At 66.0% G+C, this 26213-nt stretch overlaps 1 protein-coding gene across 10 annotated transcripts in view; it reads left to right on the top strand.

The window, feature by feature from the left end:
• Positions 1-26213, top strand: part of PLEKHA6 (pleckstrin homology domain containing A6) — a 43968-nt gene continuing 17755 nt past the window's right edge. For 6 of the 10 annotated variants that reach the window (XM_048327760.1, XM_048327756.1, XM_048327759.1 and 3 more), the window contains exons 1-5: positions 1-237; positions 579-655; positions 1086-1143; positions 25810-25890; positions 26041-26155. In XM_048327760.1, the coding sequence (XP_048183717.1) occupies positions 155-237; positions 579-655; positions 1086-1143; positions 25810-25890; positions 26041-26155 (414 nt within the window). In that variant the 5' untranslated portion in view covers positions 1-154. Of the gene's footprint in view, positions 238-578; positions 656-1085; positions 1144-3765; positions 3785-19406; positions 19795-25809; positions 25891-26040; positions 26156-26213 lie in introns of those variants that run through there. The other 4 variants (XM_048327757.1, XM_048327758.1, XM_048327763.1 and 1 more) reach the window with 3 other exon arrangements.

Here is a 26213-nt window from a genome sequence, read left to right as displayed (position 1 = left end):
ATTCGCAGCGAGCAGAGCCGGGGTGGAAGGGCTGAGCTGAGCCTTTGCTCCTGGGGAAGAGACCGGGACTCGTTGTAGGGCACTTCCCGAGCCGGGTGTTGTCCCCGCTGGCAGCGCGGGGCTGCTCCGTGCCCGAGCCCCCCGTGCCACCCCCATGGGGGATGACATCGACTGGCTGGACCTGCCGGGCAGGTGGACCTACGGCGTCTGCGGGGACGGGAGAATCTTCTTCATCAAGTACGGTCCTGCCCGGAGCCTGCGTGGGGTGGGGAGGGGGCTCAGCTGGGGGTGGGGGGAGCGGGGTGCGTGGCTGGGGGGCTGCGAGGGGTGGGGGCTCGGTTTGAGGTGGAAACAAGGGGTTCCTCCTGCTGCAGGTTTCCCTCGGCACAGCCACCTCTCCTTTCTTCCTGTTTCGCCCTTCTTGGGGTCACCGCTGTCCCAGTTCCCCTCCGTGCCTAAAATCCACTCCTTTGGCTGGAGAAGTCCCCCGTGGTGCCAAGGCCCTTCCCCAGCGATGGGGAGGGGGCTCCTGGTCCCCCCGGGGGTGCTGACAGCCCCTCTGTCCTTGTCCTTCACAGCGACGACACCAAATCCACGAGCTGGGTGCACCCTGGCACGGGCTACTCCATCCAGAGCGGGCACTTCTCCTGCGCAGGTGAGGCTCGGCCCCGGCTCCTGGGGGGCCACGATTGGGAAATGCGGAGTGAAATCCTCCGGGAATGCAAAGCAGACCCCCCAAAGCTGAGCCAGCAGGAGCTGGGGAGGGTTTGGGGGTTGGTGCGAGGTGATGCTGTCCCTCCCCAGCGTGGGTTTTCCAGCTGGAGAGAGACTCTTGGGGGATTTTCTCTTCCCTCCTGTGCTTTCTGCGACCTGTGGCTGATGAGGAAAGGCCTCAAACCTCTCCAAAAACGCAATTTGAGGCTTTTGAGAGTCAACCATGGCAAGACAAAGTGTCACGATCACCCTTCATCCCTGCCCGCACCATCCTGCCCTTCTCCAGGGGGTGCTCCTGGGGGAGCAGGGCCCCGGTGTGACACCCGGGGGGGGACAGCGAGGGTGACCCCGCTTGTGGCCTGTCCCCGCAGGGCTGCCCCGAGGCTGGGAGGTGGACACCACGATGCACGGGGGCCTCTACTTCATCAAGTAAGTGGGAAGGGGCCGGCGGGAGAAGCTTTTGCATCCCGGGATGCTGCAGCTGCCTGGGCTGATCTCCTCGGGGATCAGGAAGGACCAGCCCCAGCTCTGGGCTCTGCACCTGGAGCTCCTGCGCCAAACGCCCATCCCGGATGCAAAATTCTCCTCGGAGGCTCCGGGCAGCTCCGGGGTGGGGTGGGCGAGCCAGCCACCCCCTGCCTCGCGTCACCCCGCAGGGAAACATCTCCCGGAGCCCAGGGGGATTCCTTCAGCTACCGGAGTTTGTGGGAAGGAGCCCTGTGGGTTCATGGGGTTTGGAGCAACCTGGGATACCTGGAGGTGTCCCTGTTCCCTGCCCAGCCCCGTCCAGCTCTTCTGGAGCAGCTGGAGGACTCTGGAGCCTGGGGCATGGAGCTGGCTGTGCTGGCCGGGCTGAGGCAGCGGCGGCAGCAGCAGGAGCGCAGCTCGGTGAGGATCCAGCCCGAGGCGCTGCTCCCGGTTCATCCCAGTGGGTTCTCCCCCATTCCCTCTCGTCCCTTCTTTGCCTCCAGTGCTGGGATTGGGGCCGTGGCGAGGCGATTTTGGTGTCTAGACAGGCTGAGAGCTGCAGGCTGTGCCTCACCTCGCGTGGGGCTCCGGGTCCTGCCGGGTGAGGCTGTTCCAGACGGGATCTTTGAGCCCGTCCCTATCTGGCACTCGGAGCTTTCCCTGTGTGCCCAGACAGCCATAAAAACCTGGCGAGAGCAAAGATCCCGGGGTGGGCTGAAGCAAAGAGCCGGGATTAGCTGCTCTAATCTGGGCAGCAGAGACCAGGTGTCCTTGAGGCAGCCCCAGACGGGGCCGGGAGTGAGGCTGGAGCTGCTCCGGTGGGGTTGGAGTTGTGACCTCAGGGACCACCTTCCCTGTGTGCCCCAGGACCTGGGAATGTCACAGAGGAGCAGGGAATGGGGCTGGGGCTGCTCCGGGAGCCCCCAGTGGGGTTGGAGCTGTGTCTTCAGGGGCAGAGAGTACCTTCCCTGAGCACCACAGCTCCTGGGAATGCCACAGCGGAGCAGAGAGTGGGGTTGGAAGGTGGTGGCCACCAGGCCGGGGCTGGGGAAGGGTCTTGCCAGCCCCACCTGGGGCCCAGGGGTCCGAGTGGTGGCACCAGGCCCAGCGGTGGAGAAGGGAAGCTCCGGGGAATGCTGGGGGATGCTGGCACCCCCCAGCCTGGAGTGTGGGATTGGGGGTGTCCCATGGGAAGCACTGTCAATAGAAGGGGTTTTTCCATCCCAATCCTGCCCCCAGCTCTGCCTGCAGGTGGAAAGGCCCTGCTGTGTCCATGACTTTGACGACTCCTGGTGCGTCATTAACGGAGCAGGGAATAGCTGGACCACCTTGGGGAGGGGACAGCTGCAATTTTGGGGTCCTGCGGTGGGCTGGCAGGGAGGAAGGGTGTCCCCCTGCGCTGTGGGGGACACAGGAGGCAGCGGATGCAGTGAAAGCCACCCCCCTGCTCAGCCCCTAATGCCCCGTGGCTCATGGGGGGATTATAGGATCAAGGGCAGCCGCTGGTTTTCCCTTCCCGGAGCGCTCTGTGGCTGTCCCCAGGCCGAGGATGGAAGGTCCCCGCGGGGTCTGAGCCCGAGCTGGGTGCAGGCAGGGCCCCGCTGGGTGCAGGCAGGTGCAGGCAGGGTGCCACCATGGGCCTGGCAGCGGTGACAGGCAGAATGAGGGCAGTGCCATGGATCGGGGCACGGTGCCATCGCTGTAGGGCTGGAATCTGCGGTGCCGGTGCCTCGGTGCCCAGGTCTGGGAGCCACCGGGCCGGGCTGGGGGCCTGGGCAGGGACCTGCCAGCCCCACCTGAGCCATCCTCGGCACCAGCTGTGGCTGTCGGGGGCTGTCCTGCCGCCCGTCCCGGCGTGCAGAGCCTGGGGGTGCAGAGCCTGCCCCTCTCCAGAGGGTTCCACCAGCCGGCTGGCACCAAAGGCGCTCCCCTTCCCTGGGAGATGCAGGATCCCGAGGGACGCGCGGTCCCAGGGATGCAGAGGGATGTCCTGGCTGTTTCCCCGATTCAGGGCAGGGACCTCTCTGTCCCCCCATCCCAGTGCTGGGATGCTGGGGGGGTGCAGGATCCAGGATTCTGGGATGCGGGAAAGGGAGCGGGGTCCCATCAGGGTCCCCCACACTGGGATGCGCAGGGAAGTGCGGTCCCTGCCGTGCCCCCGCTGCTGGAATGCGGGTCCAGGTTGTCCCCAGGTTGTCCCCAGGTTGTCCCCAGCTTGTCCCCAGGTTGTCCCCAGCTTCTGGGCTGCGGGAGCAGCGCGATCCCGGCTGCTCCCCGCGGGATGCAGGGGGTGTGTGCGGGGTGGGCAGCGCTCTCCAGCCCCCTCGCAGGGTCGCGGGTCCCCTCGGTGCGGCCCTGGGGGGGTCGGGGCGGCCCCACCGGGGGCTGCGGAGGTGGGGGGCGGTGGGGGCGGCGCGGCCCCCCCGCCCCGCTCGGTGCCAGCCCGGCGTCACGTGCCGCTCGGTGGCCCCCGAGCATGCCCAGCTCCGGCTGCGGCTCCGGCTCCCGCTCCGGCTCGGGCTCGGGCTGGGGCTGGGGGTGGCCGGGAGGATGCTGAGCCCGTAGGCAGCGGGGGGGGACTGGCCGCTGCCCGCCCCGCACGGTGAGTGCCTCCGGCGCGGCTCCCTTCCTCCTCCTCCTCCTCCTCCTCCTCCTCTTCCTCCGCTCTTCCTCCCCCTCCTCCTCCTCCTCCTCGCGGGCGCTGCGCGGGGGGCGCGGAGCAGCAGCGCATCCCCTCATGGTGCTGCGGGGGCTCTTTTAGGGAACGGGGGTGGCCGCGCTCCGGCCCCATGGGCAGAGCAGGGCGCGCTGTGGGGGCCGGCACCCCCCGGCTGCCCGAGGGGCTGCCCCTGCACCCCCTGCCCCTCGTGTCGAGCTGTGGGTGACGAGTGGAGCCCCCCCCAGCCGCGTTATGTGCTGCGCGCTGGTTTGTGTCCCCAAAAGGCTGCGGGCTGGGGCCCCCCGGGTTTGAACCCCCCAGGCTTGGCCCCCACTCCGTGCAGGGGCAGAGCAGCGCCGAGGCTTTGGGGGACCCCTGCTATTCGCTGTCTGAGCACCCCCAAACCCTATCCTGGTGAAGGGGGGAGGGCTCGGAAGGGCCGGACCCCCCAACCCCGCGCGCCGCGCTGGCCCCGCGCTGTGCTGGGGACGGGATATGATGGATGGGGCTGAGCCATGTCGTCTGGCGCTTCCCAGGGAAGCCGAGACCTTCCCTCGGCTCCGCGGCTCGTTTCGCTGCCTGCTGCGAGCGAGAGCCATCCTCCTCCTCCTCCTCCTCCTCCTCGGCCGGGAGGAAGGGCAGCGCCGCCGCTCCGGGGCCCCCCTGCACCGGGGGGTGTCTGGCGGTGCCGGAGACTCGCGAGCCGCAGCCGCTGCCCCGAGCCCTCAATCGCAGCTTTGTTGCGCCGCTCGCAGCTCGGAGGGAAACAGGCTCTGATTCATCACATGATGGGGATGTTCATACGCCACGAGTCTATTAAACCCCAGCGGAAGGGGCCGGACCGGCCTCCCCCCGGGGCTCGCTGCGGACCCCACTGCTGACCGCGGCCCGGGGGGGGTCCGGTCACTCCACCACCCCCGTGCGGGGTCTTGGCCACCTCCGAGGGCTCCGCACCACCTGGCCCTGCCATCCCCAGGTGACGCGGCCGCGGTCCCTTGGGTGCAGGGGGGCCGCCCCACCGCTCCAGATGGCCGCGGGAGCCGCTCCGTTAATCCCGGAGCGCGGGGAGGGCAGCGGGGAGGCGGCCGGTGGCGGGGAGGGTCGGCAATGGAGGGAGCGGGGCTGGCGTTTGCTGCAGGATTCATCTCTCCAGGCTGCTGCGGCGCTGCGTGCGGCTCTGCAGCCGGGGATCGGCAGCACCCCGCTGGCTTCTCCCACTCCTGCGCATCCCGCCGTGAATCCCGGTGTGAATCCTGCTCTGCATCCCCGGGCTGAGCTCCCCGGGATACGCAGCCCCGCACACGCTGGGCTCCGTGTGTGCATGTGACAACTCCGGATCCTTCCCCTGGATCCTGCTGGCATTCCCTCGTGAGGAAGGAATGCTCCGGTCCCGCTGCAACCTGCGCCTGTCCCTCCTGTCCCCTTCCCTTCACCGCGAGAGGCTTCCCAAAGCCTCTCCTCGGCCTGGCAGAGCCGTGGCTGGGGAATACCTGGGCCTATCACCCACCCCGAGCCACCCCCTTGGGGACCCAAACCAGCATTAGGACTCCCAGAGAGGGGGTGGCCGAGGAATTAAAATTCCTGAGCTAAAAATCCCATGGGAAGCACAACATCCGGCCCTTATGGACAGTCGGTGTCTGGGGGGCACCCCCGGCCCACAATGGGGACCCCGCGACACCCATCCTGCTGCACCTCTGCTGGCTGCCAGGGACATCCCACAGGGACAGGGGCTGCGGCGAGGGGTCCCCAGGTCCCTGGGCAGGGCCAGGCGCAGAGGTGCCCCCGGCAGAGGCGGTGGCAGGGTGACGGCTGGCATCGGGCTGGCGCCGCAAACCGCGTTTTCCTGCCGAGTTCCCATAGAAACAGGCGGGAGCAGCCGCCGGGCTGGCGAGGACGAGGCAGAGGAGGGACGGGCAGGAGGGTGAGGGACACGGCTGGCACTGCCTGGGTGAGGCCGCAGCGCCCGGGTGCCAACGCCACGAGGGCACCGCTGACCGCTGGCTGCTCCCTGCCCTGGGGAAGGGACGAGGGACAGCAGCGTGGCCCCGGCTGTGTGTCACCGTGACGGGGGTGAGTGTGTGCGTGTCCACGTGTGTGTGCCCGTGTCGGGGTGCCCACAGCCCTCACGCCACTGCCAGGCCTGGCCTCAGGCACAAAACCCCCCCCAGATGGGCAGTGAGGGGTTTTTAATCCCCCCGAGGCCCCCCGAACCAGCCAGGCAGGGCCGGGGGTTGTTCTCTGCTCCATCTGTGCCCCCGGGAATCAGCTGGGCTGCAGATTTCTCCCAAAGCTCGGCTGGAAGGGGATGCGCGGCTCCGGCGCTGCTGCTCCTCTCTCCCTCTCTCTCCCAGGCGTCAGTAGTAGCATCCCCCACTCCTGTTTTCCTTGGAAAACACGATAATCCGCAGCAGCAGCAGGCAGGAATAGCGCCGGGAGGGATGTGCTGCCTCCTCTCCAGCCTCGTTTCTCTCCGGCATTCGCAGCCCTACGCCCACCCAGGGAACTCCTGCCCCGCCGGCTGCCCCTTCCCACTGCCCCGCGGGAGGTGATGCTCCAAAGCATCCCTGTTTGTCCTGGCACCGGGGGCAGATGGAAACCTGTGGGCAGAGGGAGGGAGGGAGGGAGCGCGCGTGGAGCCCCCCTTCCATCCCTGCCTGCTCCTTCCACGTTCCCAAGCTGGAAAATATCCTGGGAATGGGTTGTTTTTGCAGGCAATGCTGGTTTTCAGTGCGGATTGGGTTTGATTCCGGTTTTTACTCAGCGGCAGCAGCACAGGGAGCCCTTCCAGGGCCTGTCCAGAGTTCCAGAGCCCAGCCGGAGCAGGGAAAAGGCTCTGGAACAGCGGCTGCGGGGCGAGGTGGCTCCGGCGCTGGCACGCAGGGAATCAGGATGAATGGTGGCAGGGAATGAGGCTGATGGTGGCCGTGGCCAGTTGTGCCCTTAATCTGCGAATTCACTAAAGCTCTTTAATAAAGATTCAAAGTCACCAACTTCTCAATTAAGGGATGAGGCAGCTCTTGATCCGCGTTTCTGGGTCAGGCGGAGAAAGGCCGTTTAAGACCTGGGCAATTCCTTTGATGTTTCCCAGGAATAAACACCTGGCTGGGCAGGAGGACGTGTGGCTCGGCCTCCTCCGGGGCAGGACCCGCAGCCCGGAGCCCAACCCTGGCTGCTTCTGACTCATGGGCTCGTTCTGGGAGAAAGTGGAGCCGCCGGAGCGAGTCCAGAGGTCACGGAGGTGCTCCAAGGGCTGGAGCATCTCTGCTTGGAGCCAGGCTGGGAGAGAGAACAGAAGGCTCCAGGGAGACCTCAGAGTTCCTTCCAGGAGATAAAGGAACTCCAGGAGAGCTGGAGAGGGACTTGGGACAAGGGATGGAGGGACAGGACATGGGGAATGGCTTCCCACTGCCAGAGGGCAGGGATGGATGGGATATTGGGCAGGAATTGTTCCCTGGGAGGGTGGGCAGGCCCTGGCACAGGGTGCCCAGAGCAGCTGTGGCTGCCCCTGGATCCCTGGAAGTGTCCAAGGCCAGGTTCATGGGGTTTGGAGCAACCTGGGATACTGGGAGGTGTCCCTGTTCCCTGCCCAGCCCCGTCCAGCTCTTCTGGAGCAGCTGGGGGACTCTGGAGGTGATTGGGACCCTCTGGACTCGGCCCACGGGTGGTCTGCACCCCGCCAGCACCCCCGGCTCTCCAGGGCGCTCCAAACCCTCTGTTTACCTCAACAACAGCCGCCTGCACGGGTGTTAATTGCAGGAGCTGGCAAAGCACTAATTAGGGGATAATGAGACGCCTTTTGTGTGTGTTTGGCAGCCCGGCGACAGACGCCCTGCTCCGAACACCCCGCGGGCCGGGGATGGGCCGTGTCCGTGACCCCCCCAGTGCCGTGTCCATAATCCCCGTACTGTGTCCGTGACCCCCCCCGTGCTGTTCCTACAATTCCCGTGCTGTTTCCATAATTCCCGTGCTGTATCCGTAACTCCCGTGCCGTGTCCCTGATCCCCCCCCCCGTATCCAGAATCCCCGGGCTGTGTCCGTGATCCCCCCACGCTCTGTCCCCCCAGTTCCATCTCCCCGGCCGCTCCAGCCTGGCAGACTCTGGCATTTCTTAAAACCCCCAAGGAGCTCCCGGCCCTGCGGTGGCCGCGCAGCTGCTCCCGAGTCCCGCCGGTGATTCCGTGGCCGCCGGAGCCTTCCCGAGCATCCCTTTGTTCTCGGAGCAGGGAGGCCGCATCTGATGCGGAGCATCCCACTGCCCTCTGCCATCCCACGGACAATCCCTCCCCATCCTCGGCGTGTTCCCAATCCGGGGGGGCTGGAATTAGGGGCTGGGGCTTGTCCTGGCTGTGACGGAGCAGAGAGAACATCCCGCATCCTCCCGCTGCATCCCGCTGCTCCGGCACCCGTATTCCTGCTGTTGTTGTTCCTCTCCTCCTGCTGCAGCCACCGGGAACGCGGAGCCGGCGTTTTCCCCCTCCGAGCTTTCCTTACGTAACGCCGGCAGCGGCTCCGGCAGCTCGGTGGCACCGAGGCCTGGACGTCGCATCCAGGTGACAAAATAGGGACGCGGCTGCTGGATTTCTCTAGGACAGGGTGGGAGATCCCTCTCCGTGGAGGGAGCAGCGCTGTCCCGGGGCCCCGGGGATGCCGTGCCGTGGCTCGGGCGCCGGTGCCGTGGCTCCTGTGGAACAGCCGGGACCGGTCCGGCAGCCCCGGCCGCCTCCCAGCCCTGCCCGGCCGGTACCGCGGCGGCCGCGGGGATGAGCCCCGTGCTCGGCACCGCTTCCCGGAGCGGAGCTGCCGCGCACCTGGGGGGCTGCGGGGGGACAGGTGAGGGTGGGGAGGGGCTGTGCCCATGGCAGAGCCCTGGCACAGCATCCCAGCCTCGGGGGAACAGCTGGAATATTCCAAACCGCTGGCCCTGCTCCACAGCAGCCCCGCACCCACACCCCGGGCTGGGCACTGGGAGGGGTTGGAGGGACCCCCAGGAGGGTTTTGGAGGTCCAGAACCCTTCGAGAGCGCACCCGGAGGTGGCTCAGCTCCTGCTCCGCATCTCGCTCTCCCTTTTCATCCCTTGTCACCATCCCTTGTCCTCGTGTCCCCTGAACCGCTGTTCTCATGTCCCGCAGCACCCCAGGACCCAGCTCTGCTGCCCCTTTGCAGGGAGACGCTCAGGGAACAGCAGAACCCCGAAGTTCCCCCAAATTCCGCCCCCCGAGCCAGCTGCTTGATGGACTGGAAGTGATTTTCCAGCCTTTTTTTTCTTCTGCAGAATCTGAAAAGGCGATCGCAGCCTCAGGGCCCGGAAAGCTCCAGCAGATCAGGAGACACAAATCCGCCCTTCTCGCCTCCCTCCGATTGTTCCCGACCCCATTCGCGGTGCCAAACCCGGGGGGACCCTGGGCTGGGGGGACCCTGGGCTGGGACGGGCTGGGCTGGTTTTCCCGGGCTTCTCCAGCGCGTTGCTCTCCCTCCTTCTCCGTGGGGGATTTTTTCCCCCCCTCCTTTTTGCTGTTGTTCCTAAACGCCTGTTTTGCGGATGTGCAAACGCAGTGACCTTTCCCGGGGCCGCCCGGAGCTCCGGCTGCTCTCCCGCCTGTCAGGGAGATGAGGGAATTCGGGAGATGAGGGAATTCGGGAGCTCCGTGCGAACTCCCGGGCCCCAGGGCTCCGGCGCTCAGCTGCGATGGCGATGAGGAGCGCCCGGAGCGGAGCGCGGAGCTCTCGTTCCCCGTCTCACCTCTCCCCGTGTGCCCGGCGGTGCCAGGCCTGTCCCCAGCGCGTCCTGTCCCCGCCCCCCCGCGCCTCCTTCCCGCGAGCTGTGGTTGCCGGGACCTTGGCCCTGCGTTTTGGAGGTCCAGGAGAGGTTGGAGAGACCCCCCCCGGAGGGCTTTGGAGGTCCAGGAAGGTTTGGAGGGACCGGTCCTGGCAGGCTCTCCCCTTTCCCAGTGTCCTTGGTGGCCTCTCTGGCCACGGCCAGGCGCACCCCAGATAACGGGGAGCCGGCAGGAATGTGATTTATGGGGCTAAAGTTCACCTGCCCTGAGCAGCCGCGGGCTCCTGGGCTATGGGATGGCCGAAAGCGGGGCTGGCGTGGCAGGGTGACCCCGTTCCAGGTACCACCAGGCCCCGGCCCTGGCAGGAGCAGGCCCAGGAAGGGCAGCGAGGCAGCACAGACCCCATTCCCATTCCCATGGGATCATCCCGGTGCCTGCTGGCGAGCGGTGGGATGGGGTCAGTGGGTTTGGGGTGCTGTCCACCGAGGCAGAGCCACTGCGGGTGGTTTTGGGGTGCAGTGAGGGGAGGCTGGAGCTGTTGGATGCCTCAGGGGAGAGGCTGAGAGGGGAATATGCAAACTTAACCAGGGAAACTGAGGCACGGAGCCAGCACAGCGCGAATTCGAGCCCGGTGACCTCCCGTGACGCGTTCCATCCCTGCTCCAGAGAACTCCCGAGGTTTTTTGGGGTGGGATGTGTGCGCCTGTGCACGCGCGCGCCCGCCGGCACCCAGCAGCCCCATTTCCCGATCGGGTTTGGGTGTTGCCATCCCGTAATTAGCCGGTAATTGCTCGCTAATGAGGCAGCGATCCTGCGGCGGGGCCGCGTTTCAAAGCGCTTCCCCCGTCCCGGGCCGCCCCCGCCGTGCCCCCGGCATCGCACCCCGAGCCCCGGCGCCCTCCGAAGGTGCTGGGTGGGTGCGTGGGTGCCTGGGTGGGTGCCATGGGGGCTGCGCTGGCTCCTGGGACATCTCCCGGTGAGATTTTTGGGACGCCCGGGGTCCCCTGTGCTCTTGGTGGCACTGGGGACACTGGACAGTGGCGTGTCCCCGCAGTGCCCGTGACAGCCGGGCAGCGTGCCCCGGCTGCTCTGGGCGCTGGCACCCGCCCCGCTGCCTCCGGGGCGCTTTGGGGATTTTCTCTGCCTCTCCCCCGCTTGTCCCAACTGGCGGTGTCACCCCACCGGCGGTGTCAGCCCTCTGGCGGTGTCACCCCGCTGGCGGTGTCACCCCGCTGGCAGGGTCACCCCACTGGCAGGGTCACCCCACTGGCGGTGTCACCCCGCTGGCAGGGTCACCCCACTGGCAGGGTCACTCCACTGGCGGTGTCACCCCGCTTGCAGTGTCACCCCACTGGCAGGGTCACCCCGCTGGCGGTGTCACCCCGCTGGCAGGGTCACCCCACTGGCAGGGTCACTCCACTGGCGGTGTCACCCCGCTTGCAGTGTCACCCCACTGGCAGGGTCACCCCGCTGGCGGTGTCACCCCGCTGGCAGTGTCACCCCGCTGGCAGGGTCACCTCACTGGCGGTGTCACCCCGCTGGCGGTGCCACCCCGCTGGCGGTGCCACCCCGCTGGCGGTGCCACCCCGCTGCCACCGTCCCCTTTTGCCTGACCCACCGTGCCCTGCTCCCGCGTCACCCCACGGGAAGAGCCACCCCAAGCCAGCCCCGTGTCCCCGCAGTGCCACCAAGAGGGTCCCCACTCCCGTCGCCTCCTGCCGCTCTCTGCTCCCGTCCGACGCCCCACGCCCGAGCGGCGCAGCGGGTGCCGGGTGTTTACAGCCTGGCACGGATGCTGGGAGCCAAACGCGACTCCAGGTGGGTGTTTTGGGGTGTTTTTTCCCCTCTAATCCCCCAATTTGAACCCTCAGGCTGGCTCCGCCGGGGGCGGGGGTGCCCACGCGCGGGCAGGTCCCGTGTGGAGATCTTGGGAATGGGATCGAGGGTACCAATCCACCCCACCGAGAAGAAGGCGGGCACCGGGGCTTGGCGCAGCTTTTGGGATGCCGCTCCCCTCTTCTCGGGGTGGGTTTCCCTCCTCTTTCCCGGGCACCCCTCGGGGGGATGCGCTGCCCGCAGCGAGGAGGAGGAGGAGGAGGAAGGCTCAGGTGTGTGCCAGCCCCAGGTGAGCTCCGCGTGCCCCCCGCTCGCTGCCCGGGTTTGTTTTCCTGCCGCGGCTCTCCTTTCAGCTCGGCTGAGCAGCGATGATTTGCAATTCCAGTTTTCGTGGCGAGCCTAATGCGGCCGGGCTGGGCGTGCCCCCCCCGCCGCTGCCAGGGCTCCCCTGACACATTATTTGCTCTGCTTTGTGTTTGATTTTTGTTGTTGTTCGTTTGTTTGGGGTTTGGTTTGGTTTCTTTTTAAATTTCGTTTTCCCCCCTTCCCCCCGAATCCACGCTTTGCCCCATCGGGAAACAGCGAGCGGCCGGGAATGGGAGGAATCTTTTCAAGGAGGTTGATGGTGGAGATGTTTGGGGGATGTTTGGGGGGTGCTGACCCCCTCAGCCTTGGGGCGCAGCGCTGGAGGAAGGGTTGCTGATAGCGGCGAGGCTGCCGCGGCCTTATCTTATCCCCGGCCTTATCAGCAGACATGCTTGTGCTGCAGATAAGCGGGACCTTGGGTTCAGGCTCGGGTTGCTGGAGAGGGGGGGATGCTCCGTGCCTCGCTGCTGGGGGGGAGAGGGCAGCAGGGAGGTGTTGAGGGGGCTGAACCTCCCGTTTAGGAGTGAGGGGTCCCCCCAAAAGCTCGGCGTGGGGTTGGGGTCACAGAGCAGCCCCTGGGTGAGGGGAGGCTGCGCCTTTCCTTGGATGGGGCAGGAATTGGGGCTGGGAGTGGCTTGGAGGGTTTGGCTCCATCCCTTCTTCTCTTTAAGCAAAAGAAACTGAAGAAGAAAATCATTTTTGGACCAATTTGGTGACTGTGGATTCAAAACACTTTGGGGGCTTCCAATTTCTCCTCCATTGCCCCCAAGCGTCTCTCTGCGCTGGCAGGAGCCCCAGAACGTGCTGTAGGTTCTCTGCTCCATCCGCAGGGATTTTCGGGTCGCTGGAAGGTGATTTGGGTGCTGCCAGGCCTTGTCAGAGCTGCAGAGCAGGGAATTTCATGCCCAGGGCACGGTGGGTGCTGTCCCCAGGGTCCAAAGTCTCTCGGGGTGACCCTGGGGAGGAAATCCCTGCCCTAGGTCGTCTCATCCCGCTCAATCCAGCCTCTCCAGAGGCAAATTTGCTCTTCCAAAGGACCTTTGGAGGATGCTGGGGGTCAGGGTGCTGCGTGGGCAGGACCCCACCTGTACTGAGGAGTGTCCCCGTGCCCTGGGGGGGCTCTGGGGACAGCTGGTGGCCCTGCCAGGCAGGGAATGGATGGCAGAGGGTGCCCCAGGAGCTCCAGCTCTTCCCGCCGGGATCAGGCAGGGCGCCGGGAGCTCGGGAAGCAGCAGGTGGCTGCTGCTCATAAACAGGCTGGGATCGTTCATGTGCCCCAGGGCCGCTTGTGCAACCGGGGCGGGGAGCTGGCTCAGAGCTTCGTGGGGCTCCCTGCACCCCAGCTGGAGAATTCCAGGCTGGATCCAGCCTTGGGAACACAGAGAAGAGGAGTTGAAACTTCCCAAAACTCAGGTCCCCAGCACAGATGGAGAAGTCCCCACAGCTGTGCCCACTGAGACTATCCCCGTGCCACGGAGCGGCTTCACCGGCCGCTGGCAGAGCACTTCTGGGATTCCCTTTTCCCATGGATAATTCCCAGGATAATCCCGTGTCCCTGAGCAGGACACACCGCCCGGCCCCACTCGCCCCATGGGCTGGAACAGCTCCCAGCCCAGCCTCGCCCATGGTATGTGGCCATCCCGGTTTGGGGCTGAGCCTGAAGAATCGGGGAAAAACAGGGCAGGGTTTTGTCCTCTGGAGGGTTTTGTCCCACTGCAGGAAGGGCGGGAAGTTTTTCCACACGAGGAAGTCCCGCGGTGGCACAAGGAAGTCAGTCCAGTGGTGGCACAAGGAAGTCTCGCGGTGGCACGGTGTGGCCATCAGTCGCCACGTCCCCAGCGAGCCCAGGGTCCCGCCGGGGTGGCACCGGGCACCCTCCGCCCGTGGTGTCCCTGCTGGGGAAGGGGACGTTTTCCATGCCCACAGGTGCCCCACCAGCCGATCCAGCGCCGCGCTGAGCCCCTCCCACCTGTTTTTTTTTTGAGGCTAAACCCCGCGGTATTCGCTTCTCCCACACGGTTTATTCCCACTTTCCCAGCAGGGCGGTGCCCACCCGGTGCCCACCGGAGGGTCCCGTCCCCTTTCCACAGCACCCATCCTACTCCCACTGCTCCGTGGAGTAAAAACACGCCCGAAGCACCACCCCAAACCAGCGAGAGGCTCCACCTTGAGCTGGCACCAGCACGGGGGAGGGCAGCAGTGGCGACAAGGGGCTCGGGCAGCGTGGCTGCCGCTGTGGCAGCGCCTGGCGTGGCCGGGAGCAGCGGGAGTGGCGTGAGAGGCAGCGCGGCCGGGGGTGTGCGCGGGGTTTATATAGCAAGGAGCCGAGCTGCAGGTTCGGATTTCAGCCCTCGCTTATCACCCGGGCTGTTCCTGCCGCGCTCGGAGACTCCCGGGGGCCACCGGGGCTTTTTCCCGTTCCTTCCCCGCCAGCCCGCGGCTCCTCCGCTTGGCTCTGCCCCTCCGCTTTCTTCGCGGCAGCACCTGGAGCAGGTAACTGAGCCGGCTGTGAGTGCTCCGGCCTTGGTGGGGTTCAAAACGGGATTGAGGGGATGGAGGGAGACTCCGAGGACCGGAGGGAGAGGGATGGAGGTGCTGGAGGAGTTTGAGCTGCGCTGGGGGAGCCAAAGATCGGGTTTGGAGCCGCTCGTGGGGACGGGACGCAGTCCCGGATGTCACCGGGGAGAGGCTTTTCCGCCGTGGCCACGGGCAGGTGGCACGGCGGGCACGGGAAGGGCCCGGCCTCTCTCTGCCAGGGGTTAATTCCGTGCCGGAGCTCCGCGGAAGGTGTGGCAGCAGGATAAGGCTGGCACGGCCGGGACTGGGGCAGAGGCAGCCGGTGTCTGCACAGGGCTCCGCTTCCAGCCGGGATGCGGGCGGGATCCTGCCCGGCTCGGGGACTCTCCCTGTGCCACGGGCCGGGTCCCAAGCCTTGGGGAGCAGCCCTGAGGGAGCTGGCTGGGTTTCTCCTGGAGATTCCAGCTAAAATCTCCTGGAAGTTCTGCTTCAAAGCACCTGGGAGAGACCCGGCTCCGTCTCTGGCCTCGTTCTCTTTAAAGGGATGTTTTCAGAAGGGCTCTTTTAAAGTTACCCTTCCCTGTGGGCCCAGTCTCGCTTCCCACTGTTTTCCTGGAGCCTGGCAAAGCCCCTTCCTCCCCAAATCCCAGTGACAGGTGCCCCAGCCCCTGTTTGGCAGCACCGTGTGGGTGTGCTGGGTTTTCCCAGGCCTCCTGTGGGATGTGGGATGGCTGTGGTGGGATTTCCCTGGCCTGCTGTGGGATGCGGGATGGCTGTGGTTTCCATCCCATGGCTCCCAGCCATCCATGGGGATGCCAGAAGCTGGGAATGAACTCTCCAGGACCGGCAGGGGGGCGGGTTTGGAGATGAGCTCGGTGCCTGCTCAGTCCCTGCTCCCTCCTTCCTTGAGCTCATGGGACTGGAAAAGGTGAGGAGGGAAAAGGCATCGTGAGTGCAGGGATGGCTTTTCCCTGCTTTCCAAGGGAGCTGAGGTTTGGGATCGCACTCCTTCAATTCCCAGTGACTCCTGGGTCAGGCTGGGCTGGGGGGTACCGGTTTCTAATCCTATGGAACAGCATCCCTGACCCAAACCCAGGGAAAACGGGAGCCGCGGTGCCACAGGCACCTGCTGAAGGGATCCCCCACCTCCGCGGTGCCCCACTGCTCTTCCCACACGCTTTATCCCATCTGTGCCCTCTGGAAAAGCGGGATAAGCCTCGGGCTCTTCCCAGGGCCGAGCAAACCAGTTCAGTTCCTTGGTCTGTTCCAGTTCTTGGTGCAGCTCCTTGGTCCTGGCTACGTGTGAGGACCCTTGGAGGGATCCTGTGATACCCTTGGAGGGATCCAGGGACATTTTTGGAGGGATCCTGTGGACATTCCATGGTGGGGATCCTGTGAGCATCCCAAGGGGGGATCCTGTGATGTTTTTGGAGGGATCCTGTGACACCCTTGGAGGGATCCAGGGACATTTTTGGAGGGATCCTGTGGACGTTCCAAGGGGGAATCCTATGACCATCCCAAGGGGCTCACCCCGGGCTGCTCCACGGCCGCCAAAGGCACCACCGAGGGCTCTCTCCAGGCTGGGACTGGCCCGGCTCCAGCCCGGCTCAGCCATCCCGTCCTTCCAGCTTCCCTCCCCCGATCCCGAGGCTGCTCCTCCCCGCGGGGCGGAGGGATGGCCGGGGCCGCGTTTATTTACGCCGTGCTGGGGGAGAAGGAAAGGGGGAATTGGCACCGGGCTCCTGCTCGAATGGGATTTCTGGGAAGCTCAGCCTGGTACTGTCCCGGTTTCCAACTGGAAGCATCCCACGGTGACTGAACTTCACAGAGGGCGAGAGCTCGCTCAGCAGAGCCCAACCCGCCCGTGGCGCTGCGGAGGTGGCGCTGGGAGGGGGACAAGGACACGGCCAGGGCTGTTTGGTGACACAGAGGTGTGTCCTGTCCCCGCGCAGCCTGGGAGACTCCCAGGTTCGGTTGGGTGTGTGCGGGGGGCGGTTCGGCTCCCTCTGTTTTTCCCTCAGCAGATTCCCGGCTTTTCCCCCGCAGCTGCTCCCCGGGGCTGCTCCGGGCTTCGGGCGCTAATGAGGACGCGGCTGGGAAGCTGGGAATGAGCTGTGATTCACCGGGAAGCTGTTCCCGGCCGTCACAGGCACGGCGCTGCCACACCAGGGTGTGCTGGGCTGCAGGTGACAATAAATCGGGGTTGTCCCATCCAAGGGCGGCGAGGGAACTGCTGTGATTCCCCCCGAGATGGTCCCGAGGGACGGCACCACTTCAGAGCCAGAGGAAAGGCCGCGAATCCCGAGCCTGATCCTGGGATTTGGGGGGCCCGGGGTGTGTTTTCTTAGGTCTTTTTGCTTAGGACAAACCTGGTTTGGGGGACTTTTGGTTCTTTTGTACACGGAGATTGGTGGGATGGGCACGTGTCCATTTTTGGGGGGGCTGGGAGCTGCCGTGGCATCCCTGGGTGCCAGGCTTGGCTCCACGGTGGCTCTTCCCAGGTACTCGAGAATGCTTTTGGCCACTCCACACATTTCCTGGCACCCACACCACCATCCCGGGGCCGTGGGATGGGCCACAGATGGATTTGGGGCCAGAGAGCCACCGTGGCCAGCCCGGAGTCGGCGTTTATCCCGTCCTTGGGAGCTGTTTGATGCAAAGCCCTTGCACAACCCGTGCGCGGTTGTGTCACCGCCGGTGACAGGCTGTTCCCAGGCCCAGCAAGGTGCAGGATCAGATCTAAAAAAGGAGAATTTCCCCATTCACACCCAGCCCGACGCAAGGGATGTGTGGCACCGCACCAGGAGGGCAACTGGGACGCTCGGGGAGGTGACAAGCTGCCCACGGTGACAACTTTGCTGTGTCACCCGAGCAGAGCCGCTGCTGCCCCTCCATCCCCTGGGCCATCGCGGCCTTGGGATCATGCCTGGGATCCATAAATCTCCTTGAAGAGCCCGGATCGTGCCGCTGGCACCTTCCCAGCTCCCGCTCCGGCAGGTGTGGGGCTCCTCGGTGCCGGCTATGCCAGGAATGTGCCGAATGTGTCGGGGCTTGACTGCGGGAGGTCGGGGCGCAGGGTTGGGATGAATCACTGGAGGCCTGGCAGCGCTGCAGCTCCCGGGCTGGGGCAGAGCCAGCGCTGCCCAACCCCCGGATCCAGAGGCTCCAAACAGCAACGGGAAATGGGATCCCGTGGTGGCAGCAGGGATGTGGAAGCTGCCGCTGTCTGTGCCCATCTCGCAGCCCAGAGGTGCTGCGTTCATGGATTTGTTTGTCTGAGCTGCCCGTGGGAGATCCGGCAGCGGAAAATTGGGGAGTTTATCCAAAAAACCGTCAAGAGGCTCCACAGGGAGTGGCACAACCTGATGGAGCCCAGGCTGGGGCTCACCCTGCGCCCCATCCCGGTGGGCTGGGGTGGGAAATAGCAGCTCCTGGACTTGCAGAGCCTCAGGAATCACTGCTGGGAGCAGGAGGATGCTTCATTTCACCCCCCTGCACCCCCTGAGTGCGCCCGATTTGGGGTGTCTGCAAGGAATTTGTGGCTTTATATCCCTAATGAGTGTGGGGAATGGGAATTCCCAAAGCTGTGCCCATTCCACGGCATGTCATGGACACGGGGAGCCACACGGAGCCCCACAGCTGCAGGATCTTATCAGCTGCTGTGCCTGGCTCGCTTCCCTGTGTGGATTTTGAGCCGTTTGGTGGGATTTGATGGTGATTGAAACCATCCCGCGGCCGCCCTCGCTGCGGGGTGGTGCCGTGCAGATGTTTGTCCAAGGCTATTTGTGATCATTCCAGCCCGGACGCCCCCGGCGCTGCAGCTGGGGCTGGACAAGGGCGAAATTCCCGGGGTATCCATGTCGGGAAGCGGGAGCTGGGCGGTGGTGGTGGTGCTGTGAGTACCTCCAGAGCCGTGGGAGCTGGGAAAGGGGTGAGGGACAGGGATGGAGACCCTCGGTGTGTTTGTGGGGACAAGCTGGGGGGACCTAGATGCTCCTAGGAGCTGGTGGCGCCTGGGCTTGGGGACAGAAGCGCAGGGTCCCCAGGTGGCACCGCAGGGACACGGCGGGGAGGCGGCGGTGGCGCAGCCCGAGGTTAATCATTCAACCCCTCGGCAGGTTGGGTAACGCAGCCACCGGCGCGGCGCGGGGGGGAGGTGGTGACAGGGACATCTGTCCGCCCTCTTCCCAGGGCTCAGGCACAGCGACAGCCCTCGTGCCCCTCCTCCTCCAGCCCCTCTCCATGGGGAGGCGGGTGCCGATCCCGGTGGTCCCGTGGGGACCGCAGCGTGCGGGGGACGCCCGATATCGGAGGGGGGGTGATGCTGTGACGGTACCGTGTGGCGGCTGAGCGGGAGCCGAGCTGGCCCCCGGCACGGCTGAGGGAGCCAAGAGCCGCAGCTGGGTTGTAAACACGCTGGGATAAAGTTACAGCCATTGATGTTCCTCGGAAAAGCTGCGGGGAAAGGGAGAGGGAGCTCCGAGAGCCTCGAGCTGCGATCCTCGCCTGGGGTGGAGAGAGCAGCCCCTGTCCCCCTGTCCCGCTCCTGGCGGGGCTCAGCCCCTCGGGATGGGCCTGAGGGTGGGGAGAGCGGGGATTTCAGCAGCTCCCGCCGGGATGCAGGGGCGGGATGTGGCAATTTGGGCTGCTCGGGGACACGCGGGGCTGCTCCTGGCGCTCGTGTCCCGGGGACACGCAGGCAGGACACTGCAGGAATGGCTGCGGGTCCCGTGGGGGTGTGGAGCCCCTCGGAAACCCTTTTTTCTGCCTGGCCAGTTGTCCTGCGGTGACTTTGCCGTGTCACGGTGCCGTTAAAGGCGCTTCCAGCGGGAGCGAGGGATGGCTCCCGGCGCTCCGCCCGGAGCCGAGGGGGTTAAGCTGGCGGCAGCTGCCGTGGCTGTTAATGATTGATACCAATGACGGTCTCCACGGGCTTGGGAGGGAAATCATCCGCCTCGGCCGGCTGCGGGAGAGCCACCGGCTCGGCGAGTGGCGCAGCAGGCGGAGGGGACGCGCGGTGGCACCGGTGAGTGTGTGCGTGTGTGTGCAGCCTTGTCACAGAGCCTGGACGTGTCACACGGAGCCTGGACATGGCACCAGGAGCCTGGACATGGCACCAGGAGCCAGGCCGTGGCACACCGAGCCCGACTGTGGCACACTGAGCCAGGCCATGGTGCTCATGAGCCATTGTCTGTGGCCACTGTCACCGCGAGCAGCCGGTGCCCCGAGGGTGGTGGCAGGCAGAGCTGGCAGGAGCAGCACGCCAGGCCTGGCACCGTCAGGACCTGGGTGTGATTATCGTGCGCGGTGGCTCAGGCAGGTGCGGGGGATTTGTCCCAGCAGGATTTTCCCAGCGCCGCTGCCGTAATCCCCTGCCCTGCCCTGACCTGACGTGGCCGGGGAGGGGTCGGGGCCGGACTCCTTTGATGCCTCGCACCAAGGATTGCTCCGGACAGGTATTCCCGGTGCTGGAAGTGGCTTCTTAAAGAGCTTAGGGAGAGTTTAAACTCTCCAGGGACAAGTCCAGGTGGCGGCTTGGAGGTTGAGTTGGGAATGGTGGCTCTGGGTGCGGATGGCAGCTCTGGGTGGGAATGGCGGCTCCAGGTGGGAACAGTGGCTCAGGGTGGGAACGGTGGCTCTGGATGGGAATGGTGGCTCCTGATGGGAATGGTGGCTCAGGGTGGGAATGGTGGCTCTGGATGGGAATGGTGGCTCTGGATGGGAATGGTGGCTCAGGGTGGGAATGGTGGCTCTGGATGGGAATGGTGGCTCTGGATGGGAATGGTGGCTCCTGATGGGAATGGTGGCTCAGGGTGGGAATGGCGGCTCAGGGTGGGAATGGCGGCTCAGGGTGGGAATGGTGGCTCAGGGTGGGAATGGCGGCTCAGGGTGGGAATGGTGGCTCCAGGTGGGAATGGCGGCTCAGGGTGGGAATGGCGGCTCAGGGTGGGAATGGTGGCTCAGGGTGGGAATGGTGGCTCAGGGTGGGAATGGTGGCTCCGGGAGCCCAGTGATCCCGTGCAGAAGGGGCTGGGGCTGTGTCCCCACGAGGGGACAATGGAGTGACATCAGAGCTGCCAGGGCATGGACTGTCACCCGCTCTGCCCCTGATCCAGGGCTGTCACCCTCCCCAGATGTCACCCCATGGGGTCAGGATGCTGCTGCCGCGCCTGCTCCAAACCTCCGGCAGCAGCAGCAGCGCGTTTTGGCCGGCAGCCCCCGTGGGCCGTGCCTGGGATGGAGCCGGGGTTTCCAGGGAGATAAAACACAAACTCCCGGTGCTTTTTTTGTGCTTTTTGTGCTTCTCCCCGACCCCAGCTGGCGCGGCCGCGGGGGACTCGCCCTCCCCGCTGCCGCCGGCCTCGCTGGCTGCCAGCAGCCGCTTTGTTCTCTGGAAATCCCCGGCCTTCCCCCGCTCCCGGCCATCCATCCCACCGGGAGCTTCTCCCGCTCTCCCTCCCCGTGCCCCCCAAAGCCGGGATGTGCCGGTGTGGCGGTGCTGACGTCGCACGTGGGCCGTGGGTGCGCGGGAGCCGCCGGCCGCCCCTCCCGAGGACTTTGCCCGGCTTGGCAAGGCCGGCACCGCAGCCCTGCTGCTTCCCAGAGGATCCAGCTCTGGCTTTGCCTCCGCCTTCCCTCCCTGCGCGGCTCCCACGGGAATCAGCGGGATGATGGGGAGCTGATGGCCCGCGTGTCCTGCGGGATCGGGTGGCCTTGGGCTGGCGCTTTTTAACCCCTGTGGTCCCTGCACCCCTGGGCCGAGCGGGATGGACCCGGAGTGCAGGGGATCCCTGGTTTTTAGTGCCTTAGAATCCCTTTTTTCCCACCCTGGGCTGCTCTGCAAACTGGGATTCAGCGGTTTGGGATTCAGCGGTTTGGCCTCGCTCCTCCAAGGGTGGATTGTCCCCCGCAGGGACCGTGGGTGACAGGGTGACCCCGAGTCCCCTCCCGTGGGTGCTGAGCGCTGCAATTCCCGGGGAGAACAGGATTTCCGAGGGCTGCAGCCAGGCGAGAGGGATGTGGCTCAGGAGGAGAGGGAGAGGTGAAGAAAGGGTTGGAAAAACACGGGAGGGAGGCCAGCGCGTGGGGCGTGTTTGGCTGGGGGCCACGTGAGCCCCATCCTCGGGAGGAAAACATGGAAAACCTTTGGATGAAGGGGTTTGATCGCCACTTCGGGGGGGTTTGGCTGCCTCCATCCCCCTGCCCCATCCCACCCCCGTCCCTGCCCTCCCTGAGCAATGGGGGCAGGGAGGGTTCTGCCGGAGCTGGAATCAGCATTGGGGCGTGGGAGGAAGCAGCAGTTGGATCCCGGTGGCCCCCAGGCAGCCTGGGAGCTGTTTGGGATGAGGTTTCCCTGTCGTGAGGCTCCCACTGCCCTGGACAGGGCTGGTGGGGACAGTGGGGTTGGGGTCCCTGTCCCCATCCTGCTTTGCTCGGGATTTCGGGAGCCCCACCACCCCTGGGAGCTGCTGTGGGATCCCTGGAGCGTGTCCATGGATCAGCCACGGATGTGCCGTGTCCCTGCCCACCCCCGGACACCAATGACCGTGACAAAGCCCAGCTGGTGCCAGGACCACGGCACCTGCTCCGGGCTGGCAAACCCGGCCTGAACCCGGCTCAAAAGCCCCCGAGCCTGGCACAGCCCCTGTGACACCAAACTGGGGTGACAGAGGGTGACACCCCAACACACAGCCAGCCTCCTGTGGCTCCTTCCCTGCTCCTGCCACAGTGTCCCCACATTGCCGTCCCCAAAAGCGGCCACAGCCTCCCCCGGCAGGTCCCTTCCCGCCGCAGTGGCCGTGCCACCGGGCGAGCACTGGCATTGTCACCCTGGAGGGCTGGCACGCGCCCGCAGCCATTGGGGAACCTTGGCCCTGGATCCTTGGCTGGGGCAGGCGGTGGCGATGGAGGAGAGGATGAGTCACTGCGGTGGGGACATGGGGGGCACAGGCAGCACCGGGGCGTTTGCCACCAGTTTGGACACTGGCATGAGGCTGGTGCCACCCACGAATGGTGTGGTGGCAGTTTGTCCATGGATGCATCTCACCCCGTGTCCTCGGTGCCCTAAAAAGGTGGATTTAGTGGGTTTGGGGTTGGATCTGGTTTAGTTTGGGTTCAGTTTAGTTTGGATTTAGTTTTGTTGATGCCACAGCGTTGGCGTATTCTGGGATGGGCTGGGACCACTGGTGCCATCCGAGGGGCAGTGGGGACATCGCTGAGGTGGTCACTGGCACTGAGCTCACCCCAAAGGGGCGCAATTGGATTTTTAGGAGGATGATGAGATGGTGGGCAGCGTCCCACGGTGGTCCCGGGGTTTTCCTGCAGTGGGGCCGTGGCGGGATGGAGCCCGGCAGCCTCCCCGTGCTCCGCTTCCTTCTTTGGAGCTTTCTTTGAAATGTCAGCCTGACTCCTTCCCTCCCTCCTTCCCTCCCTCCCTCCTTCCTTCCCAAGGATTTTCCTACCCGCCCTGAGGGCTTTGGATTCTCTTCCCAAAGTCCAGGCGGAGCGTGGCTCACCCCAAATCCTGCTGCTCCCCGCTCCCAACCTGTGAAGGGCTCTCCGGGCTTTTTTTGGGGGGTGCTGATGCCCTGCGGGGTCTGTGCCCCCCTTGCTGGTGCTTGTGCCCATCCTGCTCCCCGGGATTTCCTCCCGGTGTCGCCCGGGGAAGGAACAGCCGCGGGGAGGAGGGGGACATGCTCAGGGATGGTTTGGGGACACCCAGGGATGGTTTGGGGACAGCAGCAGGGGGAAGGGATGCAGCCACTGAATCCAGGGCAGCGACAGAGCTCAGCTCAGCGCGGCTGCTTCCCTCGCGGTGACACCCCCTCTTCCCACTGCCCTGCCGGGCTGGGGGGGCCCGGGAGCCCCTCACCAGCCTTTCTGAGCCCCCCTAAACCCCCCGAGCTGCCCGTGCCGCCCTTCCCCTGCCACCAGCAGCTCCCCGGCTCCGCACCTGGGCTGGGGGAGGCGGCTGTGCCGCGCTGCCCTTCGCCTCTCCTCTGCGGGGACGCGAGCGGGAGCTGTTTGTCCCCGCTGTCGCCTTCCCCGCTGGCTGCCGCACACCGGGGCTGCCCAACCCCGGCGCTGCCGGAGCCACCGGAGCCCCCCGGAGCTCCGCCACCGCCGCCAGCGGCACCGCCAATGCCACCGGCGCGAGGCGCGGGGGACTGGCACGACTGGCAGAGGACGGGCAGAGCCCTCGCCCACCGCCCGCATCCCCCTGCCCGCTCGGGGCCGCGCCGGTGGCCCGCGCTGTCCCCTCGCAGCCTGGTGGCACCTTGGCACCGGCCGTGCCCACCGCGGTGGCCATGCCGGGAGCCGGGAGCGGGCGCTGAGCCGGGAGGGCCCCCGGGATCATGCTGAAGTTTCGGGCGGATCGGAGGGCGAGGTAGGAGCCCCCAGGGGTCCGGGGGGGCCCGCGGGGAGCCGGCGGTGGGGGACCCTCGGCCCGGGCAGTGGCTGCTGCATTGCAGTGCTTGGGAGGCGATGGGGACTCGCGAGTTTCTGGAGCGGGGTCAGCCCCGGGAGCGGCTGCCGGGCGCTGCTTCCAGGAGGTTTTGCGGCTCTTCCCGGGCTCTGGGGGCGGCGGCGGGTTTGGGGTGGGGGGAAGCAGCGCGGTGGGTGCCAGGAGGAGCCGCGGGGGCTGTAAAAGGGGGGTGTCCTGCCCGCAGGGAGGGTCCAGCCCTCGGGGACATGGACCTGCGGCGGTGCAGGGAGGTGGGCGGGGATGGGGGACCCCCTGTGTGGGGTTCAGGGTGGTGGGCAGGGATGGGGGGAGCCCCGGCGTGGGGTCCAGTCCAGCTGGTGGGTGCTGGCAGCGCCCACGTCCCAGATCGGGTGCTTTTAGGGTGCTGCTCGCTCGGCATCGCTCCCTCCCCGTGTGTCAGCGTCACTGCGGGGATGGGACCTGCCCCAGTTCCCGGGATTTGAACCCCTCCGAAGGCACTGCCAGGGGGCACAGCGGGCTGGGAGCGGCTCCAGCCCTGTGCGAGAACCCCCTGGGCTGTGCTGGAGCGTGGGCTGGGCACTGAGGGTGACTCTGGTCAGTCCAGCCGGGCACTGGGGGGGTTTGGAGAGCAAAGCCCCCCATTGTGGGGTGCACACGCATCCCCCAGGTTTTTAAGGCGCTCCCGAGCGCTGCTGGAGGGGCTCAGAGCCCTGGCAGGGGACAGGGAGGGACATGCAAGGGGCGGCAGCTGAGCAGCGGCACGTTCTGGGCAGTGAGTGGTTAATGCCTCCAGAGCCTGGCAGGAGCCTGGGATGGGATGGGATGGGATGGGATGGGATGGGATGGGATGGGATGGGATGGGATGGGATGGGACGGTCCTGGCAGCGGTGTTTTCTTGCTCAAACTTCCCCGGTTTTGCTGACAGGCAGGAGGGGTTGGTGGCATTGGTGGCATGCCAGGGCTGCTGGCACGGAGGGGGCTCTGTGTCCCGGTGCCCGGCGGGTTTGGGAAGGAAGGGATGGAGCCCTGAACCCCCTGAGCACCCCAGGAAGCAGCATGGGAGGGGGTTCTGGGGTGCCCAGCAGTGCCACCTCTGTGGGACGGGGCAGGGATGTGGCACAAGGTGCCAGCTGAGCCTGGGGACAGCCCTGTCCCACCGCTGCTGGCACTGCCAGGGATCCCTCCAGCTGTACCCAGTGCCAGGGAGGCAGCAACAGCTTGTGTTGGGAATCCTGGGATGGTGTTTGGGGTCTGTGGGGTCCTGGGGTGGTTTTTGGGGTCTGGAGGGTCCTGGGCTGGTGTTTGGGGTCTGGAGGGTTCACAGCCCTGCGTGGCCAGGTGACCCTGCTCAAAGCCTCGAGGTGCTTTGGAAATGGCTCCGAGAGCAGCCAGGGGAGGAGGTGACATTGGGGACGTCGCTGCAGGCACAGCCCTGGATGGGCCATTGCTGCTGCTGCCGCTGCTGCAGCGACTTGTGAGGGTGGCCGGTGGTGACAGCGGGGATGTGGCAGCAGCAGGGAGGGGGGCTCGGCCACCACAGCCCCGGGCACTTCCTGGGAAACGCCAGTGACATCTTTGAGTGTCCAGGGAAGGGAAGGGAGGTGGAGAAGGGGCTGGAGAATCCTGGGTGGGCTCAGCCTGGAGGAAAGGAGCCTCAGAGGGAGCTTCTGGCTCTGCACAACTCTCTGAGAAGAGGGGGCAGCCAGGGGGGATCGGGCTCCGCTCGCCATCCCGGGCAGCGTCCGATTCAGCGGATGTGGCACTTGGGGACACAGTTTGGTGCTGCTGGGTTAATGGGTGGGCTCGGTGATCTTGGGGAGATTTCCAACCTTAATGATTCCGTGGTGCCGTGGAGGATCCTAAGTGTGGGATTAGCGGGGTGCTCGGGGCACGGGAGGGGGTGCCAGCCCCGGTGCCAGCCCCGGTATTGGTGTGGAACCAGCAGAGCAGCAAACGTGGTGCCAAAGGGGCTCTGTGGGGGACATGGGCACTCCTAACACCCACCCCATCACCGTCCCCACAGCCACAATGAAAGGAGGAACACCTTCCTGCACCCAGTGACGGGACAGCTCCCCGAGGACACCTCAAGGCTTGACTTGCCCAAGTAGGTTGGCTCCCAATCCCCTTGGTCCCGAGCGGGTTGGGACGGGGGAGCCAGGGCGGGTGAGGTTCTGGGGGGCTGGGAACGATGAGGGGACAACTCCTGTGGGCTGGAGAGACACGGATCCGCTGATCCCGCTCTCTCGTGTCACAGACAGAGCTCGGACATGTCCAGCAAGGCGGGCAGCAAGCGGCCGGCCACCGTCCCCAGCGAGCCCCCCAACCACGCCATGGTGTCGGAGGTGCCCCCGGAGCGCCCTGGAGGCCGGGTGAGTGCCGGGGGCTGCGTGGCACGGCTGTCACCAGCTCAGACAGGGAGCCAGGCAC

Source organism: Corvus hawaiiensis, chromosome 24 (genome assembly GCF_020740725.1).
Source record: "Corvus hawaiiensis isolate bCorHaw1 chromosome 24, bCorHaw1.pri.cur, whole genome shotgun sequence".
Taxonomy (NCBI): domain Eukaryota; kingdom Metazoa; phylum Chordata; class Aves; order Passeriformes; family Corvidae; genus Corvus; species Corvus hawaiiensis.
This window is presented reverse-complemented; position numbering and strand designations above follow the sequence as displayed.